This window comes from Phasianus colchicus, chromosome 16 (assembly GCF_987193195.1).
Source record: "Phasianus colchicus chromosome 16, bPhaCol1.hap1.1, whole genome shotgun sequence".
NCBI lineage: Eukaryota > Metazoa > Chordata > Aves > Galliformes > Phasianidae > Phasianus > Phasianus colchicus.
This window is the reverse complement of record NC_143451.1, coordinates 8,053,205-8,072,773: the sequence shown is the minus strand read 5'-3', so window position 1 is coordinate 8,072,773 and position 19,569 is coordinate 8,053,205. Positions and strand designations below refer to the sequence as shown.

General features: G+C 46.1%; 1 protein-coding gene across 2 annotated transcripts in view; it reads right to left on the bottom strand.

Annotated features, from left to right (window-relative positions):
• SYT17 (synaptotagmin 17) overlaps window positions 1-19,569 on the bottom strand; it is a 38,506-nt gene that overhangs the window by 3,223 nt on the left and 15,714 nt on the right. For both annotated transcript variants that reach the window (XM_090151365.1, XM_031606566.2), the window contains 4 exons: window positions 18,182-18,330; window positions 17,174-17,793; window positions 8,774-8,894; window positions 7,834-7,989 (listed from right to left, as the gene is read on the bottom strand). In XM_090151365.1, the coding sequence (XP_090007491.1) occupies window positions 7,834-7,989; window positions 8,774-8,894; window positions 17,174-17,793; window positions 18,182-18,330 (1,046 nt within the window). The remainder of the gene's footprint in view (window positions 1-7,833; window positions 7,990-8,773; window positions 8,895-17,173; window positions 17,794-18,181; window positions 18,331-19,569) is intronic.

Here is a 19,569-nt window from a genome sequence, read left to right as displayed (position 1 = left end):
TCGATAGCACAGAGGTAGACTTATAGCTGAAGAACGGGGTGGAGGTTTCCCAAGGCCGAGCACTTGCTCACAACACGCCTGCAGACCGTAAGTGACAGCACCACATCCAGCCCAGGTGTGTGAACCTGCAGCCTCCCCAGCCACCAGCACCCCTGATGCTGCTGCCAGGGGCTCACAGGGTGCTCAGGGCTGATCCAAAGAACGGAAAGCACACAAGACATGAGTGAGCATGAAGCTGCTCCTTGCACCTTCAGCCTCTGCAGGAGGGCCCTGGCTCTCCACTCCTACCCCAGCCCGAATTACCTGGCCCTCAGCACCCCTCCAGGGCCTATGGGCAGCTCGGAAGAGATCTCAGATTAAACATGCTCCAACCAGCACTGTGGGCTGCTCAGAAGCAGAAAATAGGTAATTATCAGGTGGGTCTGACCTGCTCTGGTTACAGACTGTAGGTGCTGCTTTCCTGTTAAGAAAGTGATTTTCCTGACAGAAGCTACACACCTGATCTCATTGGCTCTCTTTCCAGCACTGTAGCAATTTATACAATACCAACATTTATTTCCAGGCCAATTTGGAGCAAAAAGCAATTAAGGAAGCAGAGGTCAAACCAATTCCTTTTGCAGATGCTCTTTACTGAGATATGCATTTATAAACTGAAAGGCTTTAAAAAAAAAAAACAAAACAGAAAAAAAAACACCAAAGAACCTCTTTCTAGTAGAAATGCTGTAATATAAAAGAAAATTGAGTTCACTCATGTCCATTGAAAGGGTTGAATACTTGAGGACAAGTGATGCAATGCAAATAAAGCTTTTCTGTGCTATCCTCTTATCATCACATTGATCCTAACTGACCCAGGAGCCCACTTGTATGGCGTCAGCCCAGCACGGATCCAGCCCAAAAGCTAATTTACACCATTTTCTTTAGCCAATTCCTTAAGCTTCCTTACAGAAGTGCCTTGCTCAGCCAGGACCACGCACATCTTCAGCTCCTGAATGCCCCATGCCAGATGTGCCCGAGATTTCCCGAGCCTCTGCTGCCTCCTGCAGGCACCAGGCCCTGCAGCCCCACAGCCTCCACTCCAAAAAAAGAGAAATACCATCTCCTTTGGGCTAGGTATCAAGCAGAACACCTTCACTCGATTTATATCAGTATGCCATCAGCTTGTTGACAGCGCAGCATCACCCATAACCTAACTAACTGCTCCCAGAGTTTTGGGGTTTAATTTAATTTGTTCGCATACTGCATATTTTAAAAGGCCTGAAATAATTGAGCACTGCTTTGGTGAATCACCTGCACCCCTGACACCCAGCTACGGCCAGCCCCTACTGCCGAGGTGCTTCAGCCACCAACCTGGAACACTGGCTACCTGTGTCAACTCTCAGGCTTGAAAGTCATTACAAATATCTTATCCATTATGTTTTTTTTTAATTGCTGTTGCCACAGCCTGTAAAAGCTTGATGTGTCACATCAGCACACTGGGCTAGACTCTGAAAAAAATGTATATGTTCTTACTGCAAGAGTTTTGGAACACCAACCTCTTCTAACCCTACGTCCCAACCATGACTGCATCCATGAAAGCACATGTGCTGTCAGTCACTGTTATGCTGCAATCTGCAAACCCTGCAAGCCTTAGGCAGCCAGCGTGCTGCTCCTGCAGCCACTCTGCACAGTGGTATCCTCAGGCTGCAACCAGACTGCAAGGAAAGGGAAAAACAGCAAAGACTTGACCAAAACTGCATGTGGACAATTGGGTGGCAGCACCTTACTGGGAAAACAAGTCTGGCAAGATCATTATCCCCTGAGAAGGAACCCTACCTCCATTAGCACCAAGCCTTTATCTCCCATGGGTCCACCCCCTCCAGTCTCAGAACTCTGAGCTCCCAGGCATTCCTGTACTTCAATGCAGCTCATTAGGCACACAATCCAGTGCAGCAGGCAAGCTGCATTTCCTTCCCCAGCCTGTACAGATAGAAAAATCAGTGTCCAGCCTTTTCCATGCTGTGTCCACCACCTAAAGGGTCTAATCTGCCAGTTAAATGGGTCTGAAACTATTTCTGAACTGCTTGACATCAATATTAAAAAGCTACTTAGTGCAGAGTGGGTGTTGTTAGCAGACAGACTATCCATGCTCACTGTGAAGGTCGTGGGGTGGACTAAATTTTGCCCTTTGCTCCCTGAGTGTGGCCAGTAATATTCAGCAGAAACAGAAAAGCAAGGGAGAAGACACAGTGGTTTTGCACTTACCAATTTCATCTCCGCAGGCTCCAATTCGCATGGAAAACTCACTTCCCTGCACCTCCTTCATCAGCCTGCCCACAACACCCAGCTGCAGAGGGAATCTGAACCCTGAGAGTGGCCAAACCCAGCAGCTGGGAGGCAGCTCCACATCCTGTGCACCCAGCGTGGGCATCTCATCCCCAGGGAGCTCCACACCCACAGCAGCCAGCACCACGCAGATCATTCCTCATTTGATATACAGAAAGATTACAGCCCAGTGAGCTGCTGCAGCAATTTCTTTCACTGTTGCATGAACAAAACAAGATAAAAAGAGTGAGGTCGAGAGAGGCGTGACACTGTTTAAATTAATGGGCTGCAACATCAGCAAGTGCTGCGGGTCAGCTCCAAGAGCAACTCTGCTCTTTTCTTTAGAAGACGATTGCTAAGAAATTCCAGAGAACTCCAGAAACAATCATTTTCTGCCATGCCTGCAGTGATGCACAGACTGAAGCCACCGACTTCTTATTAACAAAGTCAGGCAGAATGAAGTGTCTTCATTTTGCCTTGCTTGCAAGCAACAGATTGGCTCAGAAGCACAAACATCCTGGTGCTCTCATTGTTATTAATCATGTCTTCCTCATTAAAGTGGCCAGCCTGGTGCAAAAAGGCAAAAGTAGCCCTGAGCATCTTCCCCAAGCAGCTTAAATCCCGCAGTGCAGGCAGGCAGGAGAGGGTTTGGATCCCCCGGTGTCTCAGCAGAGGGAACCAGCACCTTCTCCCTACAGCAGTTTGCCCACAGCCTCGTGCCAAAGTCTGAAAGCAGTTCACACCCCAGCACAGGACCTCTCCCCCAAGGAAGGCCCCAGGTGGCTATTTTTATAGCCAACCTTCCATTGCCAGGGCTGGTTTGGGGTCACTTTGCCCCAGGAGCAGAGGTGTTCCTGATGACCTGCTGGGTCACACCATGCAGAGCAGAGCAGCAGCACTGCTCTGTTATCCTTAAAGCCGGGCATGGACCATATGGTGTACACTGCATAAATACATAAAGTATTTTGTAACACCAGAAACAAAGGCCAATTTCTGATCTAAATTAAACAGGTCTAAATCCTGAGAAAATCCTCTGCTGACATCAATGTTTTTTGCTTTTCTTCCTTTGACTAAGATAGGATTACACAGGTTTAAGCACAGATTGGATTCCTCTTCTGACCTGCAATATCCGTATATTCCTGATATACGAAACATATAGATATCACATTGCTTCAGAAGCACAGGTCTAACAGAAACAATCTTCTAGCAGCAAATTGCCTATCTATTTACCTAAGAGATATTACATTGCCCAGCATAGCATTAAAAAACAGAAACCACCTCTTTTTCCTGTATGTCAGCATGGGAGAGGCAAAAAAAAAGAAGTTTCACTTGCCTCATATTAGAGAACTTTTTTTTTTCCCCACAGATACATGCAAAAGACAAAATTCCTGAATTTAGTGAGAAATAAAAGCAATAGGAGAAGCAAGACATGAACATCTGAAGCAGCAAGTCAGAAATTAGACATGTAATGATCCCAAGCAGATCGTGTTTTTCACCCCTTGCAAGTGGGCATCTGAAGATGATGAAAGCATGACCTTCAGATGCCAGTATACAGCCAGGCAAATCAAAATTCACACGTATTTCTGGAGTAGCCTGAGGCCAAATCTGTTATCTAAGTTCAACCTGTTCCAATTATCTGAACATTTGGAAACCAACCTATTAATTAAAAAAAAAAATTGAAAATCCTTGATGTGTCTGCATACCATTCTTGGGACTCTTAAAAATCTTCTGCTTTTGGGAAAAGCATCCCCTCATGTCCAACATCTGCACCACCAGTCTGACTACCACTCATCCAGAGTGAATCCCAGATAACTTTATTTCAAGATGCTTTGGGTAAATGCAGGTTTGAGATCAGTAAGAAATTAATACAGAATCATTAAGGTTGGAGAAAGACGACAAAGATCATCTAGTCCAACCATCAACACCCCCACCATGCCCACTGACCACGTCCCTCAATGCCACATCTCCACATTCTCTGAACACCTCCAGGGATGTCGACTCCACCACCCCCCAGGCAGCCTTACTGCAATACCTCATCACTCTTTCTGAGAAGGAATTTTTTCTAATATCCAACCCAAAATACACTCCTGCAAGCAGTATTTCTTCAAAAAAGAAAGCATTTCAATCAAAGCAAACTGAGCACCAAAACAACACCATTATCAACACACCCCAACAAGGACTTTTCTTCCTCAAAAAATTCAAACTTTGTTAAATGGTTCTTACATTTCCCAAGGGCTGAGGGAAAGAGAAAATAAGGTAACGAGGAATGAGGTATACTGCTATCAAACAGCAATCTGTTATTTTAATCAAGCACTCCCTATTAACTGGAAGTTAATTAGAGCTGCAGAATAAAGCATCAGCACAATCTCAGGGCTGAAGACATGAACTGTAGCAGTGCTTGCTGCAGGGAACACTCACGGATTGTCTCAGCCCTGTGGAGCATGGCAGCCCTTGAAAACACAGCTGTAGGTGTTCAACATCCCACCATTCAACTATGCTTCCTTAGGAACTAAGAAAATAAACTAAAACAAAACCAACATGGTCCTATATTATCACATCGAATAGTGAAGAAAATCCTACAAATGGTGCAGAAGAGAAAGTGCCTGCAAGCTGTAAGTGATCAGAAGATAGAGAGTCACCAAGATGCAAATCGCTCCAGAGCTCCAGTGGCTTTTATTGGGCCATCTGGGCTTTACTGCTCTGCAAACAGCACTACCCGATTGTTATTAACAATGCTATAATCATTAACAAAACACCACGGTGCTTGGAAGTCAGGTGTCATCATGCCTCTTGCTATCTGAAGGTTAGGCTGGGACTTGGGGCTGAATCCCAAACCTCCCAGGGAAGAGCACACAGTTGCTGCTGCACCAACGTCCTCAGCAGTGTGCCCAGGGGTGACCTCAGGCTATTGCTTGGAGGCAGCAGCTGAATACCACTATCCACAGGACAAAAAATAATGAATGCCTTTGCTCAGAGGTATGTGTGCTCAGGAGAACCTGCCGTCCTTCCAAATTTGCCGTGCTAGGGCCAGCCCTCAAGCTGCCCACAGCCAAGGAGTTGGCCTCATCAAGTTGCAAAAAACTGCAAACGAAAAAAAGCACCACAAAGAAACATGTCACTGTTTGCATAGGTGCTTGTTACCAAGACAAGGTGTTGGATGAAGTAAAGTACAATTAAACACCTCTACAAGTTGTTGCCTCACTAACTGATGCTTGTTACATCATTTGATCGTTTTCCTGGTTTTAGCCTCTTCTGGTGAGGAGCTGTGTACAGATGGTGCTCTGGTAGAGACAGCCTCCCCCCAGCTCATCTCACCTCCTTTTGGGCACCAACTGGGGACCCTGAGGCAGCGACATCCCCAGAAGGCAGCTGAGAAGGCAGCACACGTGCCCTGCACCAATATGGAAGAAAAGAGAAGCGCTTTGGGTTGTGAATGCCAATAACCTCCAGAATTCAGTCCCAATATGCCCAAGGAGTCACAAGTTTTAGTGGGCATGCTGGGGATGCGTTGATGGTTAGTTAGATGATCTTAGCAGTCTTTACCAACCTTAATCATTCTAATTCTAAGGAGGAAGAAAAGCCTAAGAAATGGTCCCAAATACCCCAAATCTTTGCTCATGCTGAGCTGCCCCCACACTCCCCACCTGCACGCACAGCTTCCCATTCCCAGCACAGCCGTGCCCTAATGTGGGGTCAGTCCAAGGGTGGTTCTCTGCAGCTCCACAAGGAACACAGTGCAGAGGAAAACCTACAGAGCTGCCAGGTTGCAGGGCTGTCATTAGAAAAGCCACAGGAAAAACAGGCACAAATCTCTATTACAGTGCACTGAAAGCCAGATAGTCTGTTCAAGACAAAAAAAACACCATGGAAAAAATAATAACTGTACTTTGTCTGATAGCACATCACTCTGCAGTGTAGCTACACAGAGGGAGGCAGGAGCTGATAGGGACTGGCACGGCTCCACCACCTTCAAATGAAGCCAAGCCAATGTAAAGACAGCTGCACACTGGGTCCAAAATATGAAGCCACAAAAAGGGCTCCTTTAAATTATTGAAGATATACTCATTTTCTGGCTTCAGTGACTGGCAGCTCTCTACCCACTTAGAGCAGCATCAACCACCCTTCAAGCACGATTATTTTCCTTTTCAATTGGACTTCAACTCAACAGCAAATTTAATTAACTGACCTTAAGGACGAGAGCCATGGAAAGAAAAAAAAAATTAAAAATCAGCTCCAGAAAACAAACAACAGAAAGAACCACCACAACAGCAAAAACAAAGCAAACAAACAAAAACCAAGAGCAAAAATGGACATTTCAGGATTACTTATTGCAACTTCCAAAGCAAGCATTACCAGCCAAGTACCAAGTAGAAGACACACCACTGAAACCCGACTGCATTATGTATGATTATGAATCACACAACTAACTTCCAACTCACTTTAAAATAAATCCATTGGTACACACACACACACACACACACAAAAAAGAAATAAAAAAAATAATCCAATAGCCACTTTGTCAATGCCAACTTCCTCAGCTTCCGTGAGGAGCAGAATATCCCCCTCACCCTCCCTATCACACAGTGCTGGTACTGCATCCACTTTTTCTCCTATAAGAAGATGAAAACAAAGAGTATTTCCATCTGTCACGTGAACACCTGACAGAAGCTTCCAAGAACAGACTCATCACTGCACATGAAAGGTGCATTCAGGACAACGTGCAGGCGAAGACGTGATTAATTATAGGCTTTTGGCTGAGGAAATATTTGAACATGAAGGGCAGGATTTAAATTACTGATCAGCATCGCTTTTGCTGTGACACGTTTGGAAACAAGCTAATGGGTGGGAATTAGGCTCCCGGTACAGGCTGTGACACCTGCATCTGCCATGTAAGGAATAAAGTAAGTCAACACATTTTCTTCCAGATACAGATCCATTTCTCTTCTTTGCAAAGGTGGTGACTAATGGGCAGAAATCTGCCAAAAAATAAAATTAGAAGCACAGGAACTCAAAAGTGGCTGTGGGTGCAGCGTATGTCCCCAAAGCCACCACTCAGCCCCAGCACTCCTCCAGTGGAGCTGTGCTGCAGGGAAGAGGTGATGTCTGTGCTACACACCTGTGACTGCATCACCTGACAGGCAAACTACGTCAGGTACCAAAAGTTACCTTTGCCAATGGTTGGGTTTAGGATCATCCAATGCTCATCTCTTATTCTTCTGATTTTTGGCTTTATGTCATATTGGCTATCACCAAGAGTGTAATTAATGCACAGAACCATTTCCAGAGGCACAAATCAAGCACAGAACAGACAAGGTGCATCCCCAGCAGCTCCAGACTCAAGCTGCAGAGGGCTCTGAAGAGCACAGCATGCTTACTGAGCTACCCCAGAACTCCAGCAATGGCCACCCCTTCTGGGGCAGCTACCAGGACCAGCACTGCCCTGCATGGGCTTATTGTATGCCTGCAAATGCTGCTTTGCTCACTTTAGAGGAGAGTAAGGCCACACCACACCAATAACAGCAGCACATTTACCTGTGAACACCAAGCTGGCATTTTCCAGTTCTTCTTGGGGAACCTTGAAGCTGAAGGACTCATTGTAGAAGGGATCTATCGTCCCCCGCATGCAGGAGGTTTTCTTGGTTTTTGTTAACTTCAATCCATGAACAAGCTGAATTTTCACAAAAGGATCTGGCAAAAATATAATAAACACAGGCTGCACGTTACTGGAGTAGTGAGACAATGTCCTGGTTCAGGAAGGTTCAGCACAGCTGGGCACAGGGACACAGGGCTGGAGAACAGTGCTGGGGAAGGACTGAGCCTGCAGCACTGCGCAGCAAGGAGGCAGGCATCGGGCAGCTGCCTTAGTAACACTCCTGCTGAAACCACACCGAGCGCAATTAATGACAGCCTTGACTCAGGCCAGATGCTCTGCTCTTTCTAAAAAATGCCAGCATTCTGACAGCAGCAATGCTGGCGCAGGGAGCATGGCCTGGTGCACCATGTGAATACCAGTCTGCATGCTCAGAAACTGCAGGGAGCAAGGCATGGACACTGTGCAACAGAAACAGTCCACAGAGCAGCTAGCTAACCTAAATAACACCACTGCAATATTAACATTCACACAGTGCTCAGTATCTGCAAAGGATAGGACAACCTTAAACAGGCTGTCTTGCAACATGGAACATGGAGGTAACTGGGACTTCTGGCTCCTCACCTCACTCTGGTTCAGAGATTCTGAACTGCAGCATCACAAAGGCATTCATACCCTCAATTTTAGCTCAGGGTAAGTGTTCTGGCTACTTTGGTTACTGTTGGCTACATATATAAAATGAATATCCAGTGCCTTGTATTAAAAGGAACTGAGCATCCAAATCCCCCTGGATCCCGCACAAATTGCAGCCTTGCTGGCGGCCTGCTTTAGAAGCATATAAAAGCTGTGCATGAGTAATGTGAGAAATACCCTGCCCTTTACCTGAACCTTGGCTCATGTCTGTCTGAAGAAGCTGTTTTGCTCTAATGATGTCCACATTCAGCCTTCCTGCGCTGGGCAGGTAGTTTAGTGACAACAGCAGCTCCCCCAGCTCAACTTCATTCTATGGGGAAAAGGGAATGTGGAAATTCAGAACACAGCTTGGAGGGGAAGGAAAGAGCAGGAAGAGAAATTAAATAAATCCCATTTGCCTAAGTGCCTGAAAAACAAATTTTAGTCACACTCTAAGCTGCAACTAAGAACCATCTGGTGGTACCTCGTGCTGAGTAGAAACAAGAAAGAATACTATCCCCAGATGATCTGTTCTTTAACCTCTGATCGTTCAGCAGCTTTTCAGTAGTCGTTGCAAAGAGGACCTATAAGGAGGAAGGAATACAGGGTCAGTAGTTTCTCCCCCCCCCTTTATTCTGAGTGATTCCATGCGGCTCTCATCTCATCAGCCTCACCTCCTGATTAACACACACAACATGGACTCCATCTGAGATGTCCTCTCCCCTCCCCAGCCCCAGTGACCACCACCAGCCCCCTGGGAACTTCAGGCACAACTCAGGAGCAGGTGGTCAGCATGTCCCTGGGTCTTGTGGGAAGATCCAGAGCTGTCTTCTGTATCCAGCTCTGCCCATCCCAGCAGGATGCAGTGCTGAGCGCCTGGCTTAGCCCACTCCTTGCTTTTTGTCAGGATGTATCACGGGAATGTCACTGTTCAGCCATTATTTACCTTCCTTTCACTTTACTTAATGATGCTTAGAAACAGTAATTAATACTGCTAATAAAAAGAGCTGGAGAACTGACATCACTGCTCCTCAGACATGACAGCACAGAATAACCTCCCCCCTTTAGCCTGACCTGGCTCAGAGCCACCATTACTCTCAGATGCAAACTGTTCAGTGAAGCAAGGCTGGAGCTGCAGAGCCCACACCAGGGCTGGCCACCAGCCCCTCTCACTTCCCTGCAGAAACCCAAAGCCAGCTCTGCATTTCATGGTGCAGGGCAGGTCCAAACCAAGCCGACATTTGACCAACACTGCCCATTCCCAGAAGAAAAAGGAGCTGCCGTGGGATTGCTATCATAACAAAAGGCTTAAATATCTTTAATGATACCCCAAATATTAAAGAAATCAGAGACTAAGTGACTGGGTAGACAATACAGAGAAAAAGCTGTGATACACAGCCAGAGCTGGCCCAGTTTCACCAGCAGACAGGTCAGCATGGGAGTTGCCCATCCCAGGCTGAGTGACCAATGTGAGCACACCACAGCTCTGCCCAGACCCTGTGTGCATGGGGCTGCACCTCCAGCTCCTCACCCGCCGAGCCCAGTGCTGCATCTGATGTCACGTAATCATGTTAAAAGTTCTCCCGCAGGCGTTCTGTCTCCTCTGCTCCTGCTGACTGCTCCTGGCGAAGGCAGCAGGATGTGCTCGGCATGCAGGAGCAGGTGGCAGGCTGAGGGAGCCCTGTGCCTCTGATGCAATTTTTTTATTATTATTATTATTATTTTTTTTTTTGCTTTATATGGAAAATATGACAAGAGCCTACCTGATCCTACCACACACCCTCCCTGCACCCCTGGCTACCCCAGAGCCACACCAGCAGTGTCAGCCCCAAGCTGGCCCATCCTGATGCCACCTTTCCTACAGCCTCCCTCCCACACCAGAAAAAGCACCTGACTTCTTACCCCTAACTCCTTTCTTCACAGCATCTCTCAGGTCACGTTATGCAGGTCACGATGAGATCACAGACTCATATTAACCACACGTATTTCCTGCTGTTGCTGCAATATTTTTTGCTTTTTCCTGGATGGCATGCCCCCTCCATCAGCCTTTGTGCAGCCCCACATCACAGCACTCTTCAATATATATGATATTTTCAGTTATTTCCATCAGCAAGCCATTCCCTTAATACGTACATCATGCTCACAACTCTCGCCAGTCCAAGCCATACCCACATAAATTTTTGTAGCCAACTGTCGCACAAAGGATCTAGGACAGCATCATGCTTAACGTGATTCAAATGCCTAGCTGTATCATCTTTGATATTTCCCCAAAATCACTCAGACAAATTTATCACTGAGAACAGCCACCCCAAGCATGGTTCAGATCTTGCCAGGAGCCCTCAGACAGCAGAAAGCCACCCCACCGCCATCAGCCAGCGTCCCTCCTGCCTGGCAAATCACAAGAGCTAATCTCAGTGTTCACACCTGGCCTGTAAAATCTATCACCAGCACAGTAAGGAAGCATTATACAACCCACGCTACGCAAACATGATCCACCTGCACTATCCCTCAGCTCTTTTTTTTTTTTTTTTTTTTTAAATAACACACCAACATTAAAAATGTTGATTTTTAATGCATCCAGCCTTGTTTTCCACTTGCATTCACCGCTGTGCTGGGTTCCATGCAGACTTTAATTCCTAGAAATTCAGGTACATTCAGACAGCACAAATTAAGAAGCTAATTAATGATGCTATTACCAGCTGGGATGAGACAGCCCAACAGTTTAGGCTGTAAATATCAGATTCCTGGTGCAGATGGAGGCGGGCTGACACTGGACAGGAAGGTTAGACTCTATAGATCACCTCAAGCTAAGAGTGCTGGACATCCAAAATTTGAGGTAACTCCATCTGGATCCACACATTGGAGGCACAGCTGATCTCACTGAGCTGTGCCAGGAGCCCATGTAATACAAGCATGTTGCTGCCAGACAGTGCTGAGCCTTAACAGGGAAAGGGAAAGCTACTTGCCTGATTTTCAGCAGCAACCAACATAACAGGGATGCTGGCAGCTCTCAAAGAACCCTTCTGACTACGTGGGAGAGATACAAAATGTTGTACTTTGTGTGATCCACTGGACTCCAAAGACTACAACCAGCGTTAAGGAGTCTCAGATCAGGCCCAATTTCCCAAATCCCAGCACAGCCTTTCTAGCTCTCACTGCCTTCCAAGCGCGTCCAGACTTTTTACTAATTACATTAAGGGAGGTAAGGTACAATGCAGCCTGCAAAGGACCACGCAGGGTGGCTGTGCCCAAAAAACAAAGTGGCCCCACAGCAAGGCAGAACAACAGAAGTGTTTCCAGCAGTAACAAAAGGTGCTTTCGCAAGGAAACCCAGCTCCCCAAATAGCCTACGGTATGAATGACTCAGACCTTTAAAAGCACTTAACCTGAGCAGTGAACTGTCTCTGGTCCTATAAATGTATTATTTCTAGTTCAGCTGTGAGAATCTAGGAAACGTGTCTTGATCCCTGCCACTGTGGCCAAGGGGCACCAGGTGGTCAGCCAACATCCACAGCTGGGAGCAGCCACAGGTTCCTCCCCAGCAGGCTGGCCAGACACCAGCAGACCACGCTTTGTAGTTTTCTCTTGCTCTTGGCTCACTTGTCATTTGCAGCCATTATTAACAAATAGGAAAAGAACTAACTGGGTGCTCCAAAAAACCCTGGGTACACAATATACCTCTTTGGCCTTTTGTTTTGCTGGCCATCATGCTGCTTACAGACATCTCTATAAGTAAGAGCAATGTCAAGGCATGTTTTCATGGGAAGACTCAAGGCACAGAAGCAGCTTTTGTTCTGTTGCTCGCTGAAGCCTTCCCAAATCTCACACTCACACACTGGCTGAGCAAAGAGGAACACGAGCTCAACAGCACAAGAGCTGTCGTCAGCACATGGCAGGGAGAGGAAGCATCTGAATCTTCCCTTTCCTCCCTCTCCATCAGAAACCTGAAATGCTGTCTGTTTTGGTTTCACCTTGGACGTGCTTTTCAGAGAACACAGTGTTCAGAGCTGCCCCTCAGGCAGCACCTCTCCAAGGCCTCGGTTGAGCTGCCATTAGCATGCTGACGATGTGCTGATTTGTGCAAGATCCCAGATGACCTGGGAAAGCAATTTCCTGTTTGATTAGGTGCCTAAGTGACATCGAGCCTGGGATGTCTGAGACTCTCCTGAAGCTGAATTTGCATTTCACTCCTGGCTGCTCCTCTCCGCTGCTATCACACTGGGCTGGCCTCTCATCCAGAACCTTCTGCCCTTAGCACTTGAGTTGAACCAAACACACAAAGGACAGTTTTATTTTTTCTGTCCTCTCTGAAACACAACAAGGCTATTCCAAGGGAAGAAGAGGTTTATAATTAATGTCACTTGCACATCTTTTTTGATTAGGGCGATTCCTTATTGACAGCCCACCCTGGCTGCTCATATTGTATTGCTACAACACCAGCAAAACTGCAGCTAAAAACTCTCCCCAGTTCCCGACGGGAACCAGAGCACATTACATCAGCACAGACATCTATGCAACACTGCTAATGAAGTTTTAGATTGATTTTCCTCCTCCAGGTTATCTGTGATGATACCTTCAGGCACATTAGGAAACTGATGGCTTAGAACAGTTTGCTCTAATAGGCTCTCTACAGCATCCTGTGACACACAAAATCATTCCTGGAAGGTTGAGCTACTAAGGATCAGAAATATATATGATATATAATAATATATATATATATATATATATATATACATATATATATATGTATTTCAGGAACTGAAATACATATATTTCATTCATCAGCACTGATTCTGCACCACCTCCTTTAATTAGGCAGCTATGCTTGAAAAATAGGGAAAAATCCTTGACAATACTCACTGCCATATTTAATTCCTGCAACGCCATACCACCAACATGAACTCTGTTCCATGCTGATATACACAAGGTTGAACCAGTTGCTGTGTCAAGGCTCTCTAAGCAAAGTTGCTGGACCCTTTTTCATCTGTCCCATGCCTGTGTGTGCCAGCATGTTGCTGGGTAATACCCTGCACTACCCACTGCCAAACGTAACAGATTCCCCAAAGATGGTATCTTCTCAGAACTGCAACAGCAAACCCAGGAATGGCAGTGCCAAGAGCAAACTTAGTGCAGGTTCACCTGGAGGCCTCCAGCAGAATGCCAGGGCCACCCAGGATTCAAGGCAAGGCAAAGGAAACGCTCAGAAGTGACTCATTTCTTGTATTTCAGATCCCTGTCATCCACTTTTCCTTCCCAACCAAGGCATGGTAAGAACAACAGTGTGACGCCTGCTGTAGGCTTGTCTCTGAGGTGGGAATCAAACATTGTAGAGCCCTGCCACAGGAGAGCTATTTGAGAAGCACAGACAAAGATGACAGCTCTTTAAAAGACCGTCACTCTAGTGCTCTCATAGTATGAAGTTAAAAAGGCAAGTCCAATACTTATCGCTTCTATTACAGAAATGGCTACACTGGAGAGGAGGATGATTTTTTATGTTATTTTCCCCCAACTACAACCACGCAAGCTTTTTTCTTTTGCAGAACGGTCTCCAAGCTCTCATTACTGCTGGTCTAAAACATTTATTCCTGCCCACTCAAATCTGCCAAAAGAGAAATGAATCATATGTCAATAAAAGTTGGGGTCCTTAACATGTGTTTCAGAATTAATCTTAACAGGGAAATGTGTGAATCTGAGCACAGCCACAGCGAGGGCTGCCAACTTCATTCATGGTAATTAAGTGAAGCCACACACATTTAAGAGGATATTTAAGGAGCGCAGAGTGTTCCCATCAGACTGGACTCAGAAGTTTCTCTGTGAGCAGCTAACCTAGAAGAAAAAGCCATCCAGAACTACCAAGGATAGAGAATTTGGCAGTACCTGCACTGGCATTTCCTACAAGGAGTCAGGCTGCTTATTTGCTGACCCTGATCACATATGGGATGGCAGCTCCCTTGTGCCTCCCTTTTGGACTCAATCCCACCAAATGCTTAACACATGATCCAAACTGAAAAACTGCTCACACACATTCAGTTTATCTGATGACACCAACTATACACACCCAGATACAACAACCCTATTTCAGCCCATGTAACAAGCACACAACGCCACACAGTCTGAGCAGTTGTACTCAAGGCAAGTTTCCAGGCTGTCAGTTAACGAGCAGCTCCATGAGGAGGTAACAGAGATGCTCTGCTGCTGGGGACCACACGCCCATGCCCGCCCAGAAGCACCTGCCCCCATCAGCACATACCCTGGCAATGGTTTCCAGGCAGCAAAACAGACATCCCACCCCACTGGTAGGAAGAAAACGTTCTCCACAGCCACCTGGATTCACTTCCCTCCATCTCTCACGCTCATCACGTTTTCCCCTATAAATGCCAGTAAAAAAAAGAAAAACCCACACCCTCACATTTTCTGTCTCCCATCTTTACATATCCCAATGTACACCTATCTTATCTTTATCTCCCACTGCTGTTGGCTTTATGAGCATCTGTTGCAGCTTCTCCAGATCTCAGGACGTGTCTGACCAACACTGCTACTGGCGTCACTGGGTGCTTTTGTCCCAGCCTACACTGATTTCACAACACAAAATGCACTTGGGCAGACTCAGCTTCAACCCAACCAAAAACAGATGAAGGCTGTTGCACAGCTAACCGAGCAAAGAAGTGAGAAGTATTAAAAAATATTTGTTAGTGTGTCAAATCTGTCATGCCAAAAGGCAGAATCTCTCAACTGGCAATTTAAAAATACAAACTTCTAGGACAAATACTACTGCTGTTGGAAAATATTAAGATGCAATTCTTCAAAGTAACAAGCTGTATTGTTTTACTGCTTCCAGGATTTATTTTAACCCTCTGATAGATGCATTTATCCTTATAGCTGGAGGATGGCTGGCCCCTGGCACAGAGGCAGAGATGGCCTTGTCCAAGCACGGCTGCGTTCAGAGCACTGCAACTACATTCCTGATAGACACAGAATACAGGGAAGTGTTTATTGTGCAAAAGCAGAGAGGGGAAAAAAATCTTAAAAAGCAAGGCTGCATGGTATGAATCACAGGAGAATAAATGGGATGCAAAGAGACCTCTGTCCTCAGGTACTTCAATGTTGAGCCCATTATGAGCCACCAATACCAAAAAGAAAAAAACTAATGCGCATTTGTGAATAAATTTGGGAAAAATGGCAGAGAAGGGACCCCAGGGATCTCTGCTCTTGTTCATAGGGAAGATGAACGTTTGCAATCTAGTTGCCCCCTCTTTCCCCACCGGGTTGTTACCAAGCAAAGCAGACCCCCACACAGACAGCAGGAGCCTGCGGTGTTCACTTCTGCTCAGCTTTCAGAACTTTCCTTTTTGCATGAGAAACATTCTGGCTAGTCCTGTAACACTACTGCTTGTGCTCCAGCAAATGCAGCCATAAGTCATAAGGTCCTCTGCTCTGAGGTGAAGCACAAAGCTCCTGCAGTCGCTGGAGCCCAGAGCAGCACAGTGACCGCACGCTGCCTGGCTGGGTTTCCTTTCCACAAGCACCTGAGGACAAGATGCCACTCCACATCACACTCTCAGACCCGTACATCACAGATGAGGTCAGCAATCTGCTGCTCATCTTGTCCAGTGCTTCCAGCTATGCTTTTGTGGATACAAATCAAAAGAACCATGAACCTTCTGAGTTCACACAGGCTTTTTGATTCAAAGATAGCAAGACTCAGAAACTGTAATCTCACAGTTGGTGACAATCAGGTAGAGGCAATCATGTTATGTCAGCCTCCAGTGATGCTCCAGTCTTTAGCACAGACTGCTCGGATGCCACCCATGCCCAGCTCTGGCTGTGCTTCGTGCAAGGCTGCTGCAGGTGGCACTGCCAGAAGCAGACCTGGCAGCATGCTGCAGGTCCTGGGGGCAAAGCTCAGCCCTTCTCCTGAGGAGCTCCTTTCCCACTGCAGAGGAAGCAGAGCTACTGGGAGCCCTCTAGGCACAGGACCCCCTCTGCACCCTTCTGCCATCCCATTCAGGCCACACTGCTGGCCCAAAGCTGCGTGCATGCAACATGCCATTCACATCAGATACCATCTGTGGCAAGTTTAATTTCCTTCAGGGACATGACAGAAAGAAAATTACCTTGCTATTTGCTGCTCTGGGATGGATTTTGTCTTCTATATGCTTTCTTTGCATCAGATCATTACTGAACTGGTGCCAGTGGTTCTCCAAAGCACAGTCATGTGAACAACCACAGGAGTGACCCAGAAGAGACAGTGTCACTGCAGTGTCTGGGAACAGAGGCAGGTCACTGCAGTGACAAGAAAGATCTTCCAGAAAGTGCAGATTTCCAAAGCAGTTTTGATTTGTTCTCATTGGAGTTGACATAAATCTTTTGTCATTCCACCTCCCTTGACTATGAAAGAAGGCAGCTTCTCTACCCCACAGCAAAGCAGCTACAAGGCCAGCTACAGGCTCAACTTCATCTCAACCCAGCAGATGCTGTACTGACAAGATAACAACAACTAATAAAAAATGGTATTAATTGCTAACAAAGAAAGGAGCCACACACACCAAAAAGAAAAAAAAAAAAACACAGCAGGAAAAATCGTGGTAATAACGCGATCAATTCTGTTACCTGAGAACTAGGAACAAGGGATTTCCACCAGTGTCCGCCTTTCACAAGGTCTACATCACTCAAGGGCATTGACACTTTGCCAATGACACAGTGGCGCGAGAATTTGTCAAAATCCACTACAGTTAAAAGCAGAGTTCTTCTCTGGGCTTCTAAAAATGGGATTTCAAACGTGTACCTCTCTTCAAACACTGGGTTCTGAGTTTTGCGCTTAACTCCAGTCTGTTTGGAGTTCTTCTGGTCTGGAAGCAGGCAGATCTTCACGTAGGGGTTGGAGTGAGCCATATCTTGCCTTGAGCCGTCGTACGAAATGGGGGGAGGCAGATCCTTGGCCTCAATGACTCGCACTATCAGGTAATTGTGCAGCAGGTCGTACTGAGTGCTGAAGTGCAGCATGCCCAGCTGGTACTTGGATAAGATTTCCTCATCTGTCAAGGAGTCCATATCATCACTATTTGAGTCAAGAGAGTACAGTCTTGGTTCAAATTTTCTAAAATAGTCATCTGGACTATAGGTTTTCCGCAGGATAGTTGGCTGAACTATTTCTTTCTTGGCTCCTATTATTCCAAACTCAATAGGTTTAATGTCAATTAACGGAGAACTTGGCCTCCTTGACTCTAAACCTAAATAAGAAAAATGCAAAAATATGATTGTTAGAAACTCAACTTATTAGAGGCCCAACTCATCTCATGGTTCTTTACGTTTGGCTATTCTGTACCTGTGCAACGTGGGACCTTCCACCACTACGCTGTAAAAAAATTAATAGCACCCTCTGTTATGCTGCAGAGCAATCTCAGCTACGCTTCCCCCCCATCCATTTTCACAGACATGTGCTTTAGCGAGAAGAACAAGGCTGGTCCCTTCCACCACGTTCCTGTAGAACAGGATAAGATTTTAATCAATGTACCTTCACTCGGACTTGATTACCTGTCTGAGAGATGAAAGAGCAAGCAATACACTCTGACTTTTTCCCCCACAAGAATTACATTAATGTTGGAAGGACGACCTTACTTGAAATCCGCCTGGTGAGGCTGTAAGTGGACCGTGATGTATCTGAAGACGACCGCCTTCTGTCAGGGGAAACATCCTGATGAGTGGGAGGCAGGTCACTGATTGTATTATCAGAGTCTCCATTTTTGTCCTCATTTTGGCTGCTTATCCTGTTACAATGAGAGACCTTTGGGTGATTCAACACAGTAAAAGGACTACATACAGAACAGAAACGTATTTGGATATTCTACTCTTGCGTGCACGTCCCTGGATGCTGCAGGGTATCTCCTTCACATCTACTTGGCAAGCAGAAGGCTGAGCAACTGACTTCATGCCTATGTAAAAAGGATATTATCTTTCTGCCTGCCTTTCAAGCAGGAGTGTATCAGCACCAGAGCATGACACAGGCCACAAAGGCACGTGACTTGGATCTCAATCAGCAGTATATTCATCTTTGAGCAAACAAACAAAAAAACCTCACAACATGAGCTTACTGCTGTAAATCCATTGGTGCTCTCTGAAGTGGCCACCAGTAAGAAGGAGCCAGCATGGGAGACCACCATGCTCAGACATCCCAGTCCCACCAAATACCTCTCTCAGTAAAATATTACTTTGCAGACACAATGCTAGGGTTTCAAAACTCAATAAATAGGATTAATTAACAGTTATCTATTGATATGCCTTTTAAAAGAACTGGCTGCTTCTTATCCACTCCTATAAAGCAGAGGTGACTTTCAAAGGACAGAAATGTCACTGCCCATGGGGTCTTGGTGGGGGCAGGGAGAGGACAGCAGGATCCCAGTAACAATGCCACTGAGAGATGAAGCACCTTGAGAGGACTCAGTAGGAGACTGGGATCATAACCAAATCCCCACACAGTTCCCATTTCACCTTAGTTTTCCTCTCTAAGGTTAAAAATCTCAACTTCTCACAACTGTGAGGCACACACCACTGCTGGGATCTCCCAGCTCTGGCTGGAAGGAGAGCGAGAGACAGAACCATGCAGAGGTACAGCCCCAACTGCACCCTGAGAGCTGAGCCACGGGTCGAAGTCTGCTGATGGAAATGAAAGGAAGCAGTGGTACTGGACACTTAGGGCACCACGCTGAGTGAACCCAGGAGACGGAGTGCTCAGGAAATCTCAGTAGATCACAAGGAAAGCACCAGCACAGAATGAGCAAAGCAAAGGGAATGCTGCTCCAGCCTAGCTCCTGAGTCACTCATCCCATGGCCAGGCTGGGTACAAATGGAATACATTGAATCATTTGCTTTAGAAATCAGTGACTGAGCTAGAGAAACAGAAATGTTCGGGGAAATAAAATTTTGCAGAATAGAAAAAGTCCCCTGAATATAAAAGGGATTTAAACTAGAATTTCTTATCTAAATCCACAAAATTCACAGCAGGATTT